This window comes from Lygodium microphyllum, chromosome 22 (assembly GCF_053477565.2).
Source record: "Lygodium microphyllum isolate KBCC chromosome 22, Lygodium_microphyllum_v1.1.10, whole genome shotgun sequence".
Taxonomy (NCBI): domain Eukaryota; kingdom Viridiplantae; phylum Streptophyta; class Polypodiopsida; order Schizaeales; family Lygodiaceae; genus Lygodium; species Lygodium microphyllum.
In genome coordinates, this window is record NC_141156.1 from 34,396,761 (window position 1) to 34,416,950 (window position 20,190).

Below are 20,190 nucleotides of genomic sequence, written 5' to 3' on the forward strand. Positions count from 1 at the left end.
TATGGTTATTTTTTCTCGCAGCAACAATCTCTACATTCTCATTTTGCAAATCCTTAATAATATCATCCTCATGATCATTATGTATTACCTGAAAAAAAAAACTATTTCATAAATATAAGTAAACTTTATTTTCATAAATACAAATTGTAAAGATATCAAACCTTTGTAGAGTCATTTAATAGCTCCATAAATGATATTCTTTCTGATAACAAGGAATCCTGTAATATATAAAAAAGTTATCAATATCATCTACGACTTCTTTAAAGATCAAATATAGAGATTATACATTTTTAAAATAACTATATCTCATTATAATAAACAACTTGATCCTCAAATTGTGGTCGATACACATCCTCTTCGGCATCCTCTATGTTTTCATCATTTCATATAAGTCATTGTATGACACGTTCATATTTTACAAGCTCAATATTCAAAGATATAAAAATAAGTACACACCATTATAGTCATATTGTTTTCATCCATTGTCTCATGGGATGTAACCACTTCATCATAAGAATTATTTGCTTCGTATAACTTTTTCTACAGAATGAATGAATTTATTATATTTAAATATGAAAATAAAAAATTGAAATACTTATTAAAAAACATCACATGCTTTTTTGGATAGGTTCATCATCCAATATTTTTTTTTCATGAATATTAGTCTCTACTTGCTCTGGTAAGCTTTCTTATTGCATAGGAACCTCAGGTGTTGTGATAGACTTTCCCTACATATATAAGGAAAATGCGTATTAAATATGAAATTGAACTTTTATGAAACCACAATATAAAAGTAAGATAAATGACTTACAATAAATAAACCCATTGCTTGTGCTTTTGCCTTTTGATTCTTTCGACATGCGGCCAAAGTATCATGAATATAAACATATATATCTTCTCTCTTCCATATGTAAAAAGCTCCAGGAGATTCCAGAGGTAAAATGGTGTGATGATTTGCATCAATTATATCCATGAGCTTCTGATTCTCTTCCTTATTGTTTCTCAAATCATGATGTATACTATGGCCATCTAGCTAACTTTTAGCTATTCTATGGTTTGCACAATTAACAGCATTTTGGTTGTGTCTACAAAACTCCAACAAAAATGACTTTTTATATTTTTTGCTCTTGTCACGATCGTTCAACTTGGGAGGTCGAAATATTTGCTTATATGAAGGAGTCTCTAACACAACCACATTGCCTCCTCTAAGAATCAATGTTTGTGATTTGCTATTCTTCATTAAGCCTATAGCACTATGTGGAGCTGGTTGGCAATCTTTTTTTTTCTTACTAGAAAATGCCATCTCAAAGATGTTGCCTACACATGCATGTGACTTGATAAGATTGACATATAACATGAAATGCTTTAAAAACCTCTACTCATTTAAGAACAATGCAATGCATATGCATAGAATCAACTGAATCCAAAAGATGTGATATATGCATCAAGGCTTAATCAAAAGAGCATGACAATAATTCTAGTTTAAGAAACTCCACATCATAGGAAGAGAACACAATCCACCATTTTCGACAAGATTACTTTCCTTCTTCTTATAGCTTCAAAGCCTGAGACTAATGCTATACAAGTGTCCCATTGTCTTAATGTTTTTTCTTCAACATCTACTCTCCAAATATTTGGACATATACAATCACATTTTAATAGAGCTAGCCTACACTCCTTTGTTTCCACAATTACTTCTCTAACTACAGTATGAAAATACTTGCTATTTGTATTGTCATCAATTTTATTTTTTCCTATGACGATATCATCTTTCTCCAACCAAGGAGATACACAGCCAAATTGCCCTAACTTTAATAATCTAGTGTGCTGGGATAAATCTTTTGTCTCATAAGCTATAATTTTATTATCCTTAGGAATAGGAATAAACTTGTATAGCAATGAGCTTATGGGTCATATGCAATTCCGTGGTACAGCATGTTCCCCTTGCAGTCCATGATTATTCCCTCCTTTTAGAGGCAAATTGCATCTTACATGCAGGCCTCTGACCATTTGTTGCCCTCACATTGCCGCCTGTGGATAAGAAGCTTTGTTACTTCTTCTTGGCTTCTAATAAAAACCAGTCTGGTCTGGTTTATAACCGCACCTTTTGTTTATCTATAGCTAATATCAATGAGGCATTGTGCTTGCCCATTTCTACTTCATTTGTGCCCAATGACAACCAGTTACTTATTGCTGAAGAGATTGTCATGCTCTTGAAAAAGGAAACTTCTACCCCCTTGCTTATCAACTAGCTTATTAACAGTTCATGGGTATCTATTGCCCATATCTCTTCTCCCGTATGAAAGCAGCTATGTCAGTTCCTTTAGGACTAGTTTATGTCGCAAAAATTTGCATCTAAGTATCTATCCATGGAACTATTCACAGCTTCTATGAAGATACTAGAGGGCAATAAGTTCAATTGGGCAAGCTTTCTACTATCCAAAATGGATCAACATTTTCAATGAGTACGGAAGGGTCAACTCAGTAATGTCTCCTATGGTACCTTCTTACAATGCATTATCACTTTTGCACCTTCTCTTGATGGTGTACGAGTGCTTGCTCCTACTCCTTGTTTAATCACGTTGAAGCACAGTGAATTGTCATGTTCCCTAGATAATACCTTCCAAATTCTCTTTGCCTTTGCAACACATGAAAGTTCTAATATTCCATCCTCATGTAGTGGATGGCAAATAGAACTCTGACAATTAGCAATCACAAGACTATCAAGAAGCGAAATACATTGGTGGCATTGAACAAGTATTTTTTCTATTAATAAAAGGCCATCTCTTTCCTCATGTAGTACTTTAAATGCCATGGTAAATAACTTTCTGGTATGAAAAGATACATAAGATACCTCATTTTTTTGCCATTTTTTTAAATCCCCATACATGATGACACCATTGAAAGGTGAGAAGAATCGAAGCTTGCTTGGAAGAGCTATGGTGGGAGAGTAAGAGCAAGAAAGAGAGAGAGACCAAATGGGAACTCCAACAGTCACAATGTGTGACTGGGCGGGTACTTTTAGTGTAGTAATACATGGGCGACTAGGTAGAGGCGCATTTACCCCAACAACCTCCCACTTAAAGGAAAATCTACCCTAGTGAGGAGTGAAAAGAAAAAGAAAAGACAATACAATGTACACATGTACAATAGGATGAGGAAACACATCATCTCATCCAATGCCCATCAATCTCCTAAGGAAGGCAAAGCGCTCAATAGTGAGGCTTTTCGTGAGCAAATCGATAGGATTTTTGTCATTGGATATCTTGACAAGGTCAATAAACTTATCCTCCACGACCCCACATATGAAGTGATGCCTCATCTCAATGTGTTTCGACTTCACATGGAAGACTGAATTCCTGGCTAGCTGAATAGCACTCATAGAATCCAAATGCAACGTAGGTATAGAATCAATCCAAAGGTCATGAACCAAATGGCCCAACCATATGGCCTCCTTGCAAGCCTCAATGGGTGCAACATACTCAGCATCAGTGGTAGAGAGAGCTGTACACTTTTGAACCCTGGACATCCAAGAGATAGCACCACCAACATAGGTGAATACATAGCCAAAAGTGGACTTCCTACTATCTGCATGTCCTGTATAATGGAGTTTGTGTATCCCACAACTCCTGTATCCTGGCTGCCATAGCAAATACATATATCTGATGTGCCTTTCACGTATCTCATGATACCCTTCACTGCATCCCAATGTTTCTTGCTAGGTGTATCCACATAGCATGCCACAACACCAACTGCAAAGGCAATATATGGTCGAGTGGCTATACATCAAACTGCCCACAACTAATGCATAAGGGATCTTGGTATCTTGGCCCTTTACTCATCTGTCTGCAGACAATCGGCCTATGAAACCTTCACATAAGAAGGTAATGGATAGCTAGTAGGCTTCACGCCCTATATGCGAAAATGCTCAAGGACTTTATGAATGTACTCCCTCTGTGAGAGGTAGAATAGTCCCTGATGCCTATCGCGCTTAATGCGCATACCAAGAATGTGAGAGGCCTATCCCAAATCCTTCATCTCAAAGCTTTTCTTCAGCTAAGATTTAAGAGCATCCAGCTCATCATGAGCTTTCCTTGCTATCAGCATATCATCCACATAAAGTACCAAAAATAAGCAATGAGCCATCACGTGCTATCTTAATGTAAAGACATGGATCCATAGAGCTCATGATGTAGCCATGTGATTGCATAAAGGCATCAAACTTATGATACCACTCCCTAGGTGCCTGCTTCAAGCCATAAAGACTTTTCTTCAACTTGCACACTAGGTGCTCCCTGCCAGGTTTTGCAAAGCACTTAGGCTGCTCCATCTAAATCTCATCATGCAAGAATGCAGTCTTGACATCCATCTGATACATGTCTAAGTCAAGCTATATACAAATAAGGCCAAAACCAAGCGTAGGGTGGTCTTCTTGCCAGCATGCAAGGAAACGAAATCCCAAGTCGTATCCTTATGCAAGGAGTCTATCTTAGACTACATAGCCCTCTCCTAGGAGCAACTCTCACCCCTGCGCATAGCCTCATCATAGGTGAGAGGCTCTCCTACATCTGTAATCAAGACACAATGCATTGAGGGCTCAAATAGATCAGGTAGATGTCTAACTCTAGTAGATTGTCTCACTATAGGCTCTGCTGCATGTCTAGCATCCTGTCCAACACCCTGGCCATGTGTACCAACTGCTGCTGCAGGTTGTTCAACTGGTTGTGCAAGAGCACGTGGCTCCTCCTAGAATATAACCTTGCATATCTCTACCACCTTCTCAGGCTGCCTATGCATATTGTCTTCATGGAAGACTGTACATGGCTGCGGATGACTTTCCACGCCTATGAATCCCAAAGGCGATAACCCATCTTGCCTGCATCTCCATAGCCAAGGAAAATGCATTTGACACTCTTAGGATCCAACTTAGTCCGCTTGTCTCCTTAAGGACATGGCAGAATGCATGACATCCAAAGACACGTAGATGTGCATAAGACGGAGGTTTCCCAGTCCATACCTCCTCTACAACTTGGAAATCCGAACCACTAGTAGGTGATCTATTGATGACATGCACATCTGTACTGACTGCCTCATCCCAAAAGCTCTGTGGTAGGCCTGCATGGCTAAGCATACTGCATAAACGCTTTGAGATGGTTCTATTCATCTGCTTAGCCAAACTATTCTGAGGTGGGGTGGTATAGGGGGCGATCAACTGACGCTTAATATCCCTCTCATCACATAGCTGCTCAAAGGCACGTGACACATATTCTCCCCCATTGTCAGTCCTAAGGCATTTCATCCTATGCCCAATCTAGTTCTTAACCAATGCAAGCCATCTCTGAAACACAACCAAGACATCTAACTTAAGCTTAATGGGATAAGCCCAAACTTTACGAAAAAAAATCATCAATAAACATCACAAAATACTTTGCACCACCCATAGACTGATAGGGCATGGGTCCACAGACATCCGAATGTACCAATGTCAGGGACTCACTCATGCATATCCTACTAGACTTCTTATGTGTATTCCTAGTCTGTCTACCATAAAGAAAATGCTCACATAAATCAAAAAATGCGTAGTTAAGGGGAGGTAAGTACTGCAAACCAGAAAGCATTTCCATTCCCTTCAAGGATATATGGCCCAAATGGGCATGCCAAAGAGATACATGTGGGATGGAACTAACTGAAAAAACATGGTCAACAGAGGACCCATCAACTACAAGAGGGTAGAGGCTACAAGCCTTGGTACATCTAGCAAGCAGAAGTCTACCACGGGTGATCTTCTAGGCAGAATCCCCAAATGAAACATGAAATCCAGCATCATCAAGCTACCCTATAGACATAAGACTGCGTGTAAGCGCAGATACATGATGTACATCCTATAATAGAAAAGTACTACCAGTAGAGAACTGCAGCAGCCGTACATCCCCAATGCCAACAATAGCAAGTGACCTATCATCACCCAAGTGAATTGAACCAGAGACAGTGCACTAGGAATGGAACCACTCACGGCATGGTGTAACATGAAATGAAGTACTAGAATCCAAAAGCCAGCAGTGCCCATACATAGAGTGAGCCTCGATCAACGGCGTAGCATCACCAGAACTAGCTGCAAGTATGTACTCCCCATCGAGGTCATCAATCTACATGACATTTATCTCCTTGATTTTCACACTGGATCTCGCAGGCATAATGCTACGATTAGAGGACTTTTCCTATACTTTGTCTTTCCCCTTCTCTTTGCGCTTCTCATTGCGCAACTCATGACACTATGGGTATATATGACCCTTCTTGCCGCCGCAATGATGACATGTCACATTAGCATTTCTCCCACGAGACTTGCTACACAACTTACCACGCAACTTAGACCTAGACTTCTGCGAGTCTCTACCACGTCCATACCCACGGTCATTATTTCCATTACCATCTCTGCCTCTAACAGTCAAAGCATGCAACACACGAGAGGCATCCAAGTTCTTACAGTTGATCTCTTCGTGCAGAAGAGCACTCTCTACATCAAGCAAGTTCAAAATAGTAGTAGGAGCATATAAAGCAATGTGGAATACATCCCATGACTCACTCAGAGTCCCAAGCAAAAACAATGGAGTAACCTCATCATTAAAGATAGTACACCCTACAAAGTTAAGTTCTTGAAAATAGCATGGAACTGGCTCAAATGAGTAGACATTGTCATATTCTCCTTCATGTGCAGGTCCATAAGCTACTTTAGCCACCAATACATCCGACTTGCTAGACAATTCTTGTCATAGAGGTTCTTAATTTTATCCCAAAGCTGCCAAGCATTCTATGCTTCCTCAATCACATTGTAATGCACATGTTCAGTGAGAGACAAGATGAGGGCGGACTTGCATAACTCATCAAGCTTATCCTATTCGTCATCAATCATAGTTTGAGGCTGCTCGCCATGCATCTTGATCTAAGATTTCTGCACCAATACTTGCCAAAATTGGCTTTTCCAATAGGCATAATTCATACCATCGAGCTTAATGATTTTGAAGATAACACTGACAATGGAAGAAGATGCCATAATGCAGTCCAAAATGGTGTAGGCAGCTCAAAATTGCTTGCTATTTTCTGTTGTAAATAGCCAAAATACCACCAAAACCAAGGCAAAATGACCACGAACTAATAGCTAATGATGCTGCCCACCAAGTACCATCAAAAGTACATAAAATCAAGATGATTCAACATAAAAATTCCACGTCAATCCATGCATAACTACTTGCTATAATAAATTATAGACAGGTATAATGAGAGCAAACTATAGGCAAAATGAAAACACCAAGTCAACCCCCACTGACTGTCAAAGCATAACCAATATCAAGCAGGCATAAATCAACATGTGATAGTCAAACAGACATCAAGCAAACACCCAAGCATGTCAAATGAATCTGTTAGTAAGTTGTCACACCCCTTGTGTAATAGGGCAAAGTGTACACAACACTGGCAAGTCCTGACACAAAGAGGTGTATGCTCAAGGAGTGCAAAGCCCAAATTAGCCAAGTACATCTGTGAGAACCACCGCATATCAACCATGCAACATCAAGTGAAGAAAATTCACATCAGTCCATGCATAACTACTTGCAATAATAAATTACATACATGTACAATGAGAGCAAATTGTAGGCAAAATGAATGCACCAAGTCAACCACACTGATTGTCAAAGTATAACCAATATCAAGCAGGCATAAATCAACATGTGATAGTCAAACATACATCGAGCAAACACCCCAAGCATGTCAAATGAATCTGTTAGTAAGCTGACACACCCCTTGTGTAATAGGGCAAAGTGTACACAACATTGGCAAGACCTGACACAAAGAGGTGTATGCTCAAGGAGTGCAAAGCCCAAATCAGCCCAAGTACATCTGTGAAACCACTGCATATCAACCATGCAACATCCAAGTGAAGATCCCAATCTCAAGTATCCGAATGCTCAAGTAGCATAAATCACCTGCTTAATGTCTATCAAGCATATCAAGATGCTCCCACTGGCACAAAAGCCGTAAATATCAAGCAAAGAAGCTCAACAAGGGCATTTGATAGCACTGGTGCCAGAAGATCCAACATCAAGCATCAATAAGACCTCATGAGCATATGGGCCATGTAGCATCCGTACATAGCGTCCATAGACATCAAGTACATCCAAACTGTAACTCTGGCAAGTCATAAAATAGCCAGAGTAAGCTCTGGCCAATCAAATGTCAAGCCAAAGCAAGGCTCAGTAGCATCCAACTCCAAACAATGTAAGAGGCATGTAGTAGTGGCATAGGCCAAGCATGTCAAGACCGGTCAAACAAACATAAGCAAAGTACATGCCATAAGTACATCAGAGATGAAGATCCCAATGCTATGTGAAGCAAGCTCCAGCTCAACCAATGATTCGAGAGCGAATCCAATCTCTATGTCGATCCTCAAGAATCACTACATCGATGTATATATCCAAGACCTAGCCCGAATCCAATAGGCATATCCAAACATAAGCAAATAAGCTTCAGCCCACAACATTCCAGCAATAAATAAACATCCAAAAATAAGCAAACAGTGGCTCAATCCAAGCTCAAAAACATAGACAACCATAGGCATACTTTCCCATATGTATGGGCACCAACCGGGCATAATCGGGAATCAAATGACTATGTAGCATGAGCATAAAGTGTAATGGCAGGGGGCTACCTTGTTTCGGGCTACCTGTGGACTATGTAAAATAGTCAATGACTGTGTAAATTCAGCCCCAAAATCATCTCACATCATAGGCATACATTCCCCTAGCATTTGGGCCACATTCGGGACCACAATCAAGCAACCAATGTCAGTACCAACCAAGCATAAACATAAAGTGCTGATCTAACACTGTTTATGGCTACTTGTGGACTGTGGAAAACAGACTTGGACTGTAATAAAGCACAAATGCCTTAGTCTAGGGTTTGAGAGCTCAAGAATGCTCAAGAGAATGGCCTTCAGTTGAGTATACTAGAATGGAGACTCAAAGATTGATGACTACTGATTGCTCAAGCCATGGGTGATGCCTTTGATTGTTGGGAACAGGGAGAAGATGAGCAAAAAATTCAGCACAAAATGCACCGATTCAGCCTGCTGTCTTGGCTGATCACACTCATCAAAGGTGAGTACAATGCTACTCAATCTGGAGCTCTTGGCACGAAGAATCAGGCTATGATGTCCCTTCAAGAGGAAATAGATCTTGGAAGAAGATTTCAGCAAGTGACTCCATGGATTCTTGGAGAGAAGCTTGAAAGGAAGAAGAGAGAGAAACTGTCCCCAAAAAGTAATCTCAGTTTAACCACTGTAACCCCACTTAGACTTCAGTTAGGGTCAAAAGACTTCAAAATGGACCTCCATTTGACCACGCCCTGCTATTTCGGCCAAGGACCTCCATCTTCCTCAAGATCTTCTTCAAAAAGCCTTCAAAATTAGTCCCAACTTGTTGCAGAGAACTCTGACTAGTCACGGTTTGAACTGTACCAAGCCTTGTGACCAAATATTGGTGCTCCAGTTAACTGGTTCATGTCCCAATGACTAAATTCTCCTGGAAAATGACACTTCCCATGGATCAAAGTCCATGCTCTCATACCAATGTAATAAAGCTAAATTCCACAGCAAGCTTTTAAACTGAAAATACAAGAAATAGACATAAATGCCAAGAAGCCATAGCCAAGGTGGCTTGGCAAGAAATGGTATTACCAATATTAGTTGAGAATCAAATGATGAGAGGCTGCAGCAAGGTATGCACCCCAAGCTATGGTGGCCAAGAGTGAGGTGACCCTCCCTTCCCGATTAAGACCCTGAAGGGGTGCACAACCCGGCTTGAGGTGGAACTTTGCACACCCCTCTTGTCTCCGAGCCCATGCTATTTTCAAATTTAGATGTAGGTACATTTTCATCATCAGAGTATGGCCCAAGTACATCATTGTTCAGCAATAATCAGGGTTCCATAAGTGGTTGGTGAACCATTGGAAGAGGAGCATAGCATCTTCTATTTTCAGGACACCTACAGGTGTTTGACAGATAAAACAGCAGGTATATACCCATCTACAAGTTTTTCTTGATCCCTACAGGTTCCTCATAATCCTCTCGTGGTTGCTACATTGGTTTACAAGGGTTTCCTTCACTCAGGTTATTTTTACAAGGTCAAGCAAGGTTTCCATAGGGTGTTAATAGGTTGCAGGAATTCTCTGGACAAGTACACAGTTCCTATTACAGAAAATTCTGTCATGATCTGATTTGGGATATTAATAGCTTGATTCAAAGAGGGGATCCTAAGCTCCGATTTGAATCAAAAATTTTGTAAATCTGACATCGAAAGCAAAAGTTACAGCCAATTTACTAATAGGGGGTCTAGTGGACTGCACCTAAACAGGCTGTCTGGAATACACTGTTTGAGTTCAATCTACCTATATATCCTATTGCAAGTTGAGATATTAATAAATCTAGTATATCCCCATATAATAAGCTTTCCATAGAGCTATTAAGCATTGGGATTGGTGCCATATTCAGAGAGAAACAAGGGATTAAGTGACAAACTGTCTACTACTACAACATTGTTTCCTAATGGCTAGGAATAAGAAGAAAGACCTTAGACTAAGGAATTTATGCTAGGCATTTATGCTTTATTACATGGACTGCAGTAAATCAGTTCACAAATCAATGCCAATGATAACCACCAATGTTGAGCATCAAGGGGGTGTTCCCAAGTGCTAAATGAAGTGTTTTCAAGCTACCAATGAGTACTAAGGGAGGGCTAAAGTAAAAAACGAATTTTTTGTAGGTCTTCAAGTTGGCCCAAATTGACCTGGGGCTTGTGGAAGGGCTGGGAAAGGTCAAGGCAAGGTTGGGGGAGTAGTCAAGGACCCTCAAGAGCTCCCTCTTGAAGTGCAAAGTCACCAGTAAAGAGTAGCATCACAATAAGTAAGAGAACATGGTTGCCCTGCTTCACAAAACCTGTGGACTCAAGTAAAATAACAAAATAGAGCTCCAATACCTTTGAAGGAATGCCCTAAGGGTGCCCAAATGGGTCGGGTAGGTGCTCGAGAAGCCAAGGAGTGACCGGAGCTCAGGAAAGTCAGCTATGTCTATCAAGAAGGAGACCCAATGAGTATAGGTAATCAATAGGAAGCTAAAGATGCCAAGAACCAAGTCGGAATGCTCGAACAACCATGCTCTGATGCCTGTTGAAAGGTGAGAAGGATCGAAGCTTTCTTGGAAGAGCTATGGCAGGAGAGCAAAAGCAAGAAAGAGAGAGAGACTAAACAAGAACTCCAACAGTCACAATGTGTGTCTGGGCCTTTCTTTATTCAAGCTGTCACTAAAAGAATAAAGAATAAAGTGACAGTGATGGGCGTGCGCCACCTGCAATGTGCAGTGGCGGGTATTGTCAATGTAGTAATACATGAGTGGCTAGGCAAAGGCGCCTTTACCCCCAACAACCATGTGCAAAAAGGTATAACACCAAAAAATGTCATGTGAGACATGTCTCAAAATGTCGTCTAATAACTCGCCATTTCCTACTACATGCTCTAGTGGTGAAGAGGTAATATTCATCCTTTCGAATGCACCAAGCTGCAAGCAAAGTGTGGACTACTTCTATGCTTTTCTTAGACCAACCTTTCTCTATTATAATTGTAGAATGCATGTTCTATATCCACCAAAAGAATACCTAGATCACTAAATTCCTTTGGCATACCCTCTACAATGCTTATGATACATGGCAAGCACCATTGTATAAAATTTTGATTCTCTTGTGCTTTAAAACTTTCACAATATTTACTTGGAGCATGCGGCCACTATCCATATCAAATGAAAGCAGGAGCAAGCTTATAGATTGTTTTTGTATAGCTGTCAATGACTTTCTTTGTCTCGTTTGATAAATTTTTCATTAGAGATTATATATATTTACTAAATAAATTAAGTGATAGAATATGCATTGTATCATATACTAAATCTAATGGAAAATCTAACCCGTACAAGTTGTATTATCTCCAAAGTGATGACTCTCCAAACAACCCTTCTATCTTTAGTACATTCTCCCTCTCACCTATTGTCAAAGCTCTCTTTGCTCTGGATAAGGCTATGACCATATCGTTGACTTTTCGTTTGATTGGTGGATACCTAACCTGGTATCTATTTAAATCGTACATGTATCTACCTTGAAAGGATGGGATTGCTAACATCTAGACTTGCATGAGCTTTGTCTATGCGACAAGAGAATTGACCACCATCTTTAAATGAGCCTATTTTACATTGTGCAGGATGGTCCCCAATAACCATCATTAACATTGCACGAATTCTACATGTTTTAGAATGGCCTATCAGATCTCCAAATATACATTTGACTGAAAAATTATAAAAAATGTAAAGACCATTAACATAAAGGTCTTCTAGCTCAATAATTAAATGCCGCAAAAAGGCATGAAATATATCATTAGTTTTTCGTATGGCTTTGCAAGGATTCAAAGGTAGAAACAAGACGAGAAGGACACCTATAGTAGAATCTTTTCTACCACTCCACAATCACACTGAGTTGTTCGAGATGCTTGGAACCCATCCCAATGGAGAAGAAGAGCCAAGTTTCAAGGATAGCCTTTCAACATATGTTTTTTATGTTGGTTTCGAGAACGTCATTGTTTACATACAAAGTTATAATCTTGATTTGTTTCATTATAGCTTCTTTCTAGGACTTCTGAAAAACGAGATCTAGGGAATGTAGTACATACTTTCTTACATTATATCTTTTTACACACAATAGCCATCTCATATTCAACACTTGGATTCCAAAAACTTTGAACTTCTCTACATTTTGACCCATCCCAAAATTCATTTATATATTTGGGGTACTCATCTATCTCTTTACCTAACCACCTATCTTTTTGATGCCACATTGTTTGCATGTCATGACAAAAAGTTTTGCTTCGAGCTCGAAGTTTGATTTGTTTTCCTATTGGTAAATAATCAAAAGCTATAGTGTTCTTTCTAGGCTTAAAACATTTTTTACACTTCTCACAGCAAGTCAAACAATCACGTTTAAGCTTACAATTTTCTGTACCATCTTTACATCCACATGTGATAACATTTCCATAGTACAAGTCCTCATTACTAGGTAAAAAGTACTTCATGGGGATTTGTTTCATCACCTATACATAGCCTATAACATTGTGGTTGAACCATTCCAAGTTCATGAAACATCATGTTTAATTGTTCCCAACATGTTGGAACTCTCATAATATCTAAATCACCATCTGATGTCTCCAGTAATTGGATCAAAGGCTTACATAATCTCAGCATTGCTTTTTCTCCACTACGTTTTCCAGCTCTTTTTCCACCCAAACCCCCAAATAAGAGTTGAAGCATATTATCTTGAGCTATAATTGAGATTCGGTGTTTGTCCCAAAGTGATTGAAGCTCAATGAGTCTCTCTATAATTTGATGAGCTAATGATTGGATAGTATGGTTATTCTCACTATTAGATTCACCCTCATCATCTTCATTATGGTAGTTATAGTTACTCTCATTGTGTTCCTCTTGACAAAGGCCATTGATATTCTTACTAAGATTCCTGATAAAAGAGTCACATGGTGGGGTTTCATTTGCATTATTATTGTCACTGCTATCAGTAAGGCCATTGTTATTATTATAATTATTACTTTGTGTAATGAAATTATTAACCCTACTATATGAACATGACTCATCACCACTTAGAAGACCTAAGTTTCCACCCAGACCCATTATATACAACTTTGAATTGTTGATGTTTGAAATATGTGGAAGGGGTCACATAGTGTCCACCACCACAGTATGCGACACAATTGCACCACATCCAGTTTTTATTAACATGAGACAATTCCACTCTATTTGTGTGATCTTCCAACATATTGTCAACACCTTCTTCAATATGAGGATACAAGTTACCAACAAAATCATGATTATTGTGTCTAAAGTAGGTGCTTCTATTTACTAATTGCCATCCTTGAGGTGTGCGTGCACACTTGTAATTGCAAGTACATTTGCGTAAATTACCTATTGAAGACATGATTTACCCTTGATGCAAAGATTAAAGTTACTATATTTATAAAATGTCAAGACAGTATAAATGAAAGTATATAATTTTGGTTCTAGAGATGACTTGCCTTGAAAGAAGTGATAGACAACCTCAATGCGATGGAAGATACGTATAGTGACCTCCCAACTTCCCTTTGTGGACACTGTTTATTAATATAAAGAATACTATAATTACAATACAATGGATCAAAAGAAAATATTCAAAGTGAAAATTTATAATTATAAATCTTTATATCTTTTTTAAAAATTATTTTTAATTATAAGAATTTCACTTTATATCTTTATAATTATAAGAAGTTAATTGAATATCCTTTAGATACAACTAAAAAACAATTAAAAACAAGCAATCTTTCCCAAACACTTCCTTAAAGTGATTTCTATTTGATAAATTTAACCAAGACCCATCCAATATCGAAGAAATGTACCAAACCATCATGGGTTCCAGCCTCAAACCATGTACTGATATCCAACCCCTTTCCAAGGTCCCTGACCCTTACTTTTATCTAGAATTAGGGTTTGATCTCTATGTCCATGCACTCTAGAAGCTGAGGATTTTTTCTCTCATCATAGGACTACTGACTTGGGTTTAACATTAACACTACTAGAGTCCCCCTTTAGTCCCATGCTTCCGTAGATGGGAACCTTCATCGTACGTTTGGCCTCATCATCATGAGTGTGAGCCATTGCACTCTGGGTTGTAATAGCCCCAATCAAAGGAGAAAGTCAACTTTGGCAAGACTCAAAGAGAGAGTATGATATACCAAAACTAATCTCATTGATTTTCTTACTCATAATCTATGGCAAATCCTTTCCATTCTATCAATCACAACCAAGAACAAGCATACCTAAGCACAAGCAAGTCTTCTTTCAAACATCAATCTAAGTAGTTGATTTATGGCAACATCCATTACATGATCTCTATCTTTGCAACAAGTACAAAAACAACTAGTTTATACACTCTCTTCTTATCTAAGTCATTGCCACTCTCCTTTGAGATTAACCACTAAGGTCTCTCTCGGAGTGTTGGGCGTCATTTTCCAGGTCACATTTCAGTTGGAGTCCATGTTCAAGAGGTCTGTGGCATTCGATATTCAAGGTGACAAGAACTTGGAATCTGAGATACTAGACTTTGCAAAGCAGCATGAATTCACAACAGCCTATTGGTATCCTTCCTCTAGGAAGACTCTATTCAAACTAGATGACAAAGAGAGTGTGGAGGAAGAGGGAGATGGAGTTATATATGAAAGACCTCTTTTTGGACCAGGTGCAAGTCATCGAGAGCTTGGCATTAAACTGTAAGTTATATACTCACTAATGGGGGAACCTCTCACTTCACTATAGCAAAGTAGGGTGTGTGTGTGCTCTGTGTGATCATATGGTGTAGGCAGCTACTACTACACCTGTTGATTCTTTGCATGCTTTGAGACTAAATATGCATTGACAAGCTATGAACTGATCCTACAAAACCAATGTAGCACTCATGTTCATTTTGTTTGTGCTCTAATTAGGGCAAGCATCTACTCTCCGTGTGTAACTAGGTTCCTCCCAAATTGATAAAGTCGATGTGCATCACCACTAGTGACCATATTGTCTTGTTCCATCCCTTTTTGCTAGGGAAAGCATCAAACACAAGGGACAAGATTGGCGATGTCTGCATGCAGGGGGATGCAATATTGAATCACCGCTTTCAGACAAGGGATGGCTATGTCAACTCCAGGGATAACATCTTCACAGGTTACCTAGTTGTTGGCTACAATAACCTGATGCAGACGGGTGGCGGCTGTGGTCGGGAGGCCGGCCACAGGTCTCGATCGCGATGTCGTCGAACATGGTGGACTTAATCAGTGACGATGTTGTAGGGGCCCATGCTATGCATGATCTGTACAACATGGCAGATCGGAGTAGGAAGCTTGATCTCCACCTGTGTGTGGAATCCTCTGATAAAAGGCCTGTCTTTCCACTACATATCCATCGCAGTATCCGCATCAAGGATCGGCGAGGCGATTGCCAAGGTGAAGAAGCTCCGATAAGCGGACCCGCAGGGACTGTATGGGCTGGTGCAGATTGGGAGCATCTGGATGCATTTCGTGGGGGTGTCGATGGCGTACCTGGGGGAGCGCGAGGACTCAGTGATGTGGGAGATGATAGTCAGGAGGTCCATGGAGCCGCTGCTATACACAGGGGCAATGCATGAGGTGGAGCAGATGCTGCTGGGGAGATATGGGGGGAAATCACACTGGGGCAAGAACAGGCACCTGTGTTCGAGGGCATGGCTTGAGTCTACAAGAGGACCCATAAATGAGACCTTAGAGTTGAAATCTACTAGAGATGATGAAGGTCATGGAACCCACACTGCCTCCTGCTCCACCACAGGAAACCATGTCCCCCAGGCAAGCTTGCTTGGTTCTGCATCAAGAACAGCACGGGGTATTGCTCTCATGCAGGAGAGGAGGAGCTACATGCCCACATTGCAGTGGTGGAGGAAGAGGCAGTGGTGCAGAAAAGGAGCCTGATCAGCATCTTACAGGAGTGCAGGCACAAGAAGGATGGAGTTTCAGCCAAGCACTTGCATGCCTACATGTGCAATCGCCGCAAGGAATTGGCAAACCCGATCCTCTGCAACTACCTCATCCCCATGCTCGCAGATTGTGGGTGCTTGTCTAATGTGCAGTGTGTGCTTGATCGTGTCCCTCCCTTCCTTCTGAACGAGCACTCCTAGACCTCCATCATCACCTACTTCAATGATCAAGGGAACCCTCTCCATGCCCTGCACCTCTTCCGCCGAATGAAGAAGGAGAATTTTGTAAAACCCTCGAAATTCACCTATGTTGCTGCAATAATGGCTTGCAGTAGGCTCGTGGATGTAAAATGCGGTAGCATGCTGCATGCTGGAACAACAAAACGAGGGCTGGAGAAAGAAGCTTTCATTGGCAGCATATTGCTTGATATGTACACCAAATGTGGTTCCCTTCAAGAAGGTTATCTCACATTTGATGTGCTGCCTCATAGAAATTCAGTCTCATGGACCACTTTGATGTTTGAATATGCTGATTGTGGGCTTGGTCAGGAAGTTCTTGACTATTTTGAACAGATGCTACAGGAAGGTTTGCATGTGGATGCTAGCACTTTTGTTTGTGTTTTAAAAGCTTGTGGCATTATTGGATCTTTAGAAACCGGCCAATTGATACATGCAGCCATAACCAAAAGAGGACTTGATGCAGAACTCTACATGGGCAGCACCCTTGTGGATATGGTGTGGCCCATTTGTAGAAGCAAGCCTAGTAATTGACCAGCTTCCACTTCGAAATGTGGTCTCATAGAATGCAATGATTGCAGGATATGTGGAAAATGGGATGGCTGACAAAGTGCTGACTTGCTTCACACAGATGGATTTGGAAGAAGGCATATATCCGGACTGTGTCACATTTCTGTTGGATCAGAAGGCATGTGGTCTTTCAACAGGTGCATAATCAGGGTTTGAAGTATATGCTAAAATAATGGAAAGGGGTTGGGAAATTGAGGCAGAAATGACCAACACACTCAGAGATATGTATGCTAATTGTGGTCTTCTTGTAGAAGCACACAGAGTATTAGACTTAATGCCCAAACAAGATGCAGCCTCATGGAATGCTTTGACTGTAGGGTATACTGAACTCCCTCTGCATGCAGGAGAGGGAGGAGTTACATGCCCACATTGCAATGGCAATTAATCGAGTCTCACCATGCAGCATGTAAGGCCCAATTATTGCTTGCATAATTGTATCCACCAGCTTGAGTTTTTTTGTTTTGGGGTTTAACTTAAAGAATGATTGATAGGCCTGAGGTGTTTTTTGTATCTTTAATGATTGACAGCTTGCATTATCAGAAGAATTCCACTGGGTTGGTATTTTACCCACTACGAGAAGTTGAAGTTGCAGCACTCTCATAATTCCTGTCCTGATTTATCTCTAACATCATCATTTTGCTAGTTTTGAACTTGGGTAGTGGATGATTGAGCTTGGGTTTTAAACTCGCAAGCTTTATTAGGAGCAAGTTCAAAAGTTCTGGGTCACCATGGTAGATTCCTTCAAGAATCACCAACCTACTCTTCCCCAACCAATCTGCAAGTACATAATTTTTATCAAGGGTAGTACTTCTGGCCTTCTTACTGCTAAGCCTCTTTCTGATCATGTTGCAATGCAGGGAATGCAAAATCTGGCATTGGAGGAGTAAGTTAAGGTCTTGGAACAAGAGCTCAGAAATTTTATGAAAGTAGCCTTTAAATTCCCAATTAATATGCTCATGTATGAAGCATTTTCAATTGCAGCAGGTCCTCCAATGTAATGGGGATGCAGTAAGGCTTGCAATATGGCAGCTCCAGCTGCATTAGTTTGCCATCATTCGGGCACCTACCATGCCTGTGATATTTTGCAGCTCCATGGCATGAGCACAACATCAAACAGGGCAACATCAATTGAAGGAAATTTCCTTGTCAGAAGAGTTGGAGACATATTGGGGATTGTCCTGGCTTGCATGCATGCATGCATGATTCCAAAAAGAATCCTTGGTCTACTCAGGTCTTGGAAATTAATCTCAGAGTCTCTCACATTTTCCAAAAAGAGTGCTCATATTCTTTTTGGTGGTTTCCTAGTTTTCAGATGCTAACTTCATCTATTTATGCTATGTACAGGATTGGTTTATAACAGAATTTCTCTCCCATGAAGCCATTCTTGGTTTCATGGGTGGTATAGCTATCTCTATTGGCCTTGAATAGTTTTAAAAGCCTTCTCAGGATCTCTATTGCATCTTTCACTTGGATCAAAGATGTTGTTTCTATTTTATAGATATGTAACAAATGATACAAGCTTAAGGACCTCAACAGCTTGTTTAGCTCCATCTTATGACCTATGAATAGTTACCCTAACTTTAGCTTATAGCCATCCCCCGTCAAGTAGGAGACTAAGCAATCCCTAGCTACTAGGATAGTTTGTATCAAGGCCCCTAAAGTGGCCAAGATTGATGTGGCCAACTTCAGATCATTAGTGCCAAAGCTTCTTGGGCAACGTCCTTCCTCAAGACTCAGCTATAACAGAGAAAAGAGGAGTATCATCAATGTCCAGGAGAGTAGTAAGCTATTGCAACTAGAGGAAGAGAAAGTTAGTGATGTCTCTGTAGGAGAACAACCCCCCAAAATGGACATTACTGCTCTGATGCAGTTGATCAAGCAATCAGACCTGCATGGTTTGGTGCCATGGCCAACAAATCAGAGACCTATAGCAATAGTTTATTGTAGACATTGCCAAGCAAGGGTGTGGTTCATTCCACTTACACCCTGTTATAAGCCAGGTTACGACCATAGTGCATTGAAAAGATGATCATTATAATATATTGATGATAGTACAACCATACTATGTTAAAAAGACGTATTACAAAGAAGCTTATAATACATTGCAAAATTGTACCTGGATTGGAGCTTAGTGATGGTGACCAATACTGAAATCTATGATGTCTCTATATTTCACGCCTTATCATATTGCTGTGGGGGGAAAATTTTAAATGCACCAATGAGTCATTGAGAGTCCAACAGATTAGAAATATTAACACTTCTTAGGATGAACTATGATTAATATTATATTATAGGAGATGATGATAGGTGCTATTCAACTTATTAGATAACCCTTCAATCAAGAGATGTACTTTCGAGTACCTGCGCCCTTGGAGATTGTAGAATATTACACAAGGTGTGATCAATATTGGTGTGGTACAATAGTGCCTAAAACTCCACGTCAAAGCTCGACTAGTTGCTAAGTACTATCGTTTCTTTGACTCAAGTGTCTTTTCTTTCTCCAGCATGAAAGTCGGTGCACCTTTGCTCAATCCACAGAGTACGACTTGTGCGCTATGTTGTAGAATGGAAAAAGGGGAAAAGAAGAGAAGTCGTAGTTTAGAGAAGGCGGGAGTTCCAAAACGTAATAGAGGGAACTTTTTTTTGAGTTTATCAATATTTATTTCTCTATTTTTTTTTTGAAGAATTCTAGAAAAAGATAAGTCACATGATCATATTGATAGCATCACCAATTTGTTATAAAATCTTAACCCCCCCCCCCCCCCCT

At 40.1% G+C, this 20,190-nt stretch overlaps 2 protein-coding genes across 2 annotated transcripts in view; both read left to right on the forward strand.

The window, feature by feature from the left end:
* Window positions 1-16,611, forward strand: part of LOC148017013 (L-gulonolactone oxidase 5-like) — a 29,386-nt gene extending 12,775 nt beyond the window's left edge. Inside the window, exons 2-5 of the mRNA XM_087662718.1 lie at window positions 15,107-15,331; window positions 15,637-15,929; window positions 16,004-16,074; window positions 16,130-16,611. Of these exons, the coding sequence (XP_087518844.1) occupies window positions 15,107-15,331; window positions 15,637-15,929; window positions 16,004-16,074; window positions 16,130-16,611 (1,071 nt within the window). The remainder of the gene's footprint in view (window positions 1-15,106; window positions 15,332-15,636; window positions 15,930-16,003; window positions 16,075-16,129) is intronic.
* A 272-nt stretch (window positions 16,612-16,883) lies between these two features.
* On the forward strand, window positions 16,884-17,560 carry LOC148017014 (pentatricopeptide repeat-containing protein At4g18520, chloroplastic-like). The gene is made up of 2 exons (XM_087663145.1): window positions 16,884-17,351; window positions 17,435-17,560. The coding sequence occupies exons 1-2, from the start codon at window positions 16,884-16,886 to the stop codon at window positions 17,468-17,470; spliced, it is 504 nt and encodes a 167-aa protein (XP_087519271.1). The 3' UTR covers window positions 17,471-17,560.
* Window positions 17,561-20,190: the final 2,630 nt, after the last annotated feature.

Excerpts from the sequence above, each read along its gene's own strand:
- LOC148017014 (XM_087663145.1), top strand. The coding sequence starts at position 16,884 with ATGAAGAAGGAGAATTTTGTAAAACCCTCGAAATTCACCTATGTTGCT. Across the intron at positions 17,352-17,434 it reads GCAGCACCCTTGTGGATATG|GATATGTGGAAAATGGGATG; the intron begins GTGTGGCCCATT and ends CAATGATTGCAG.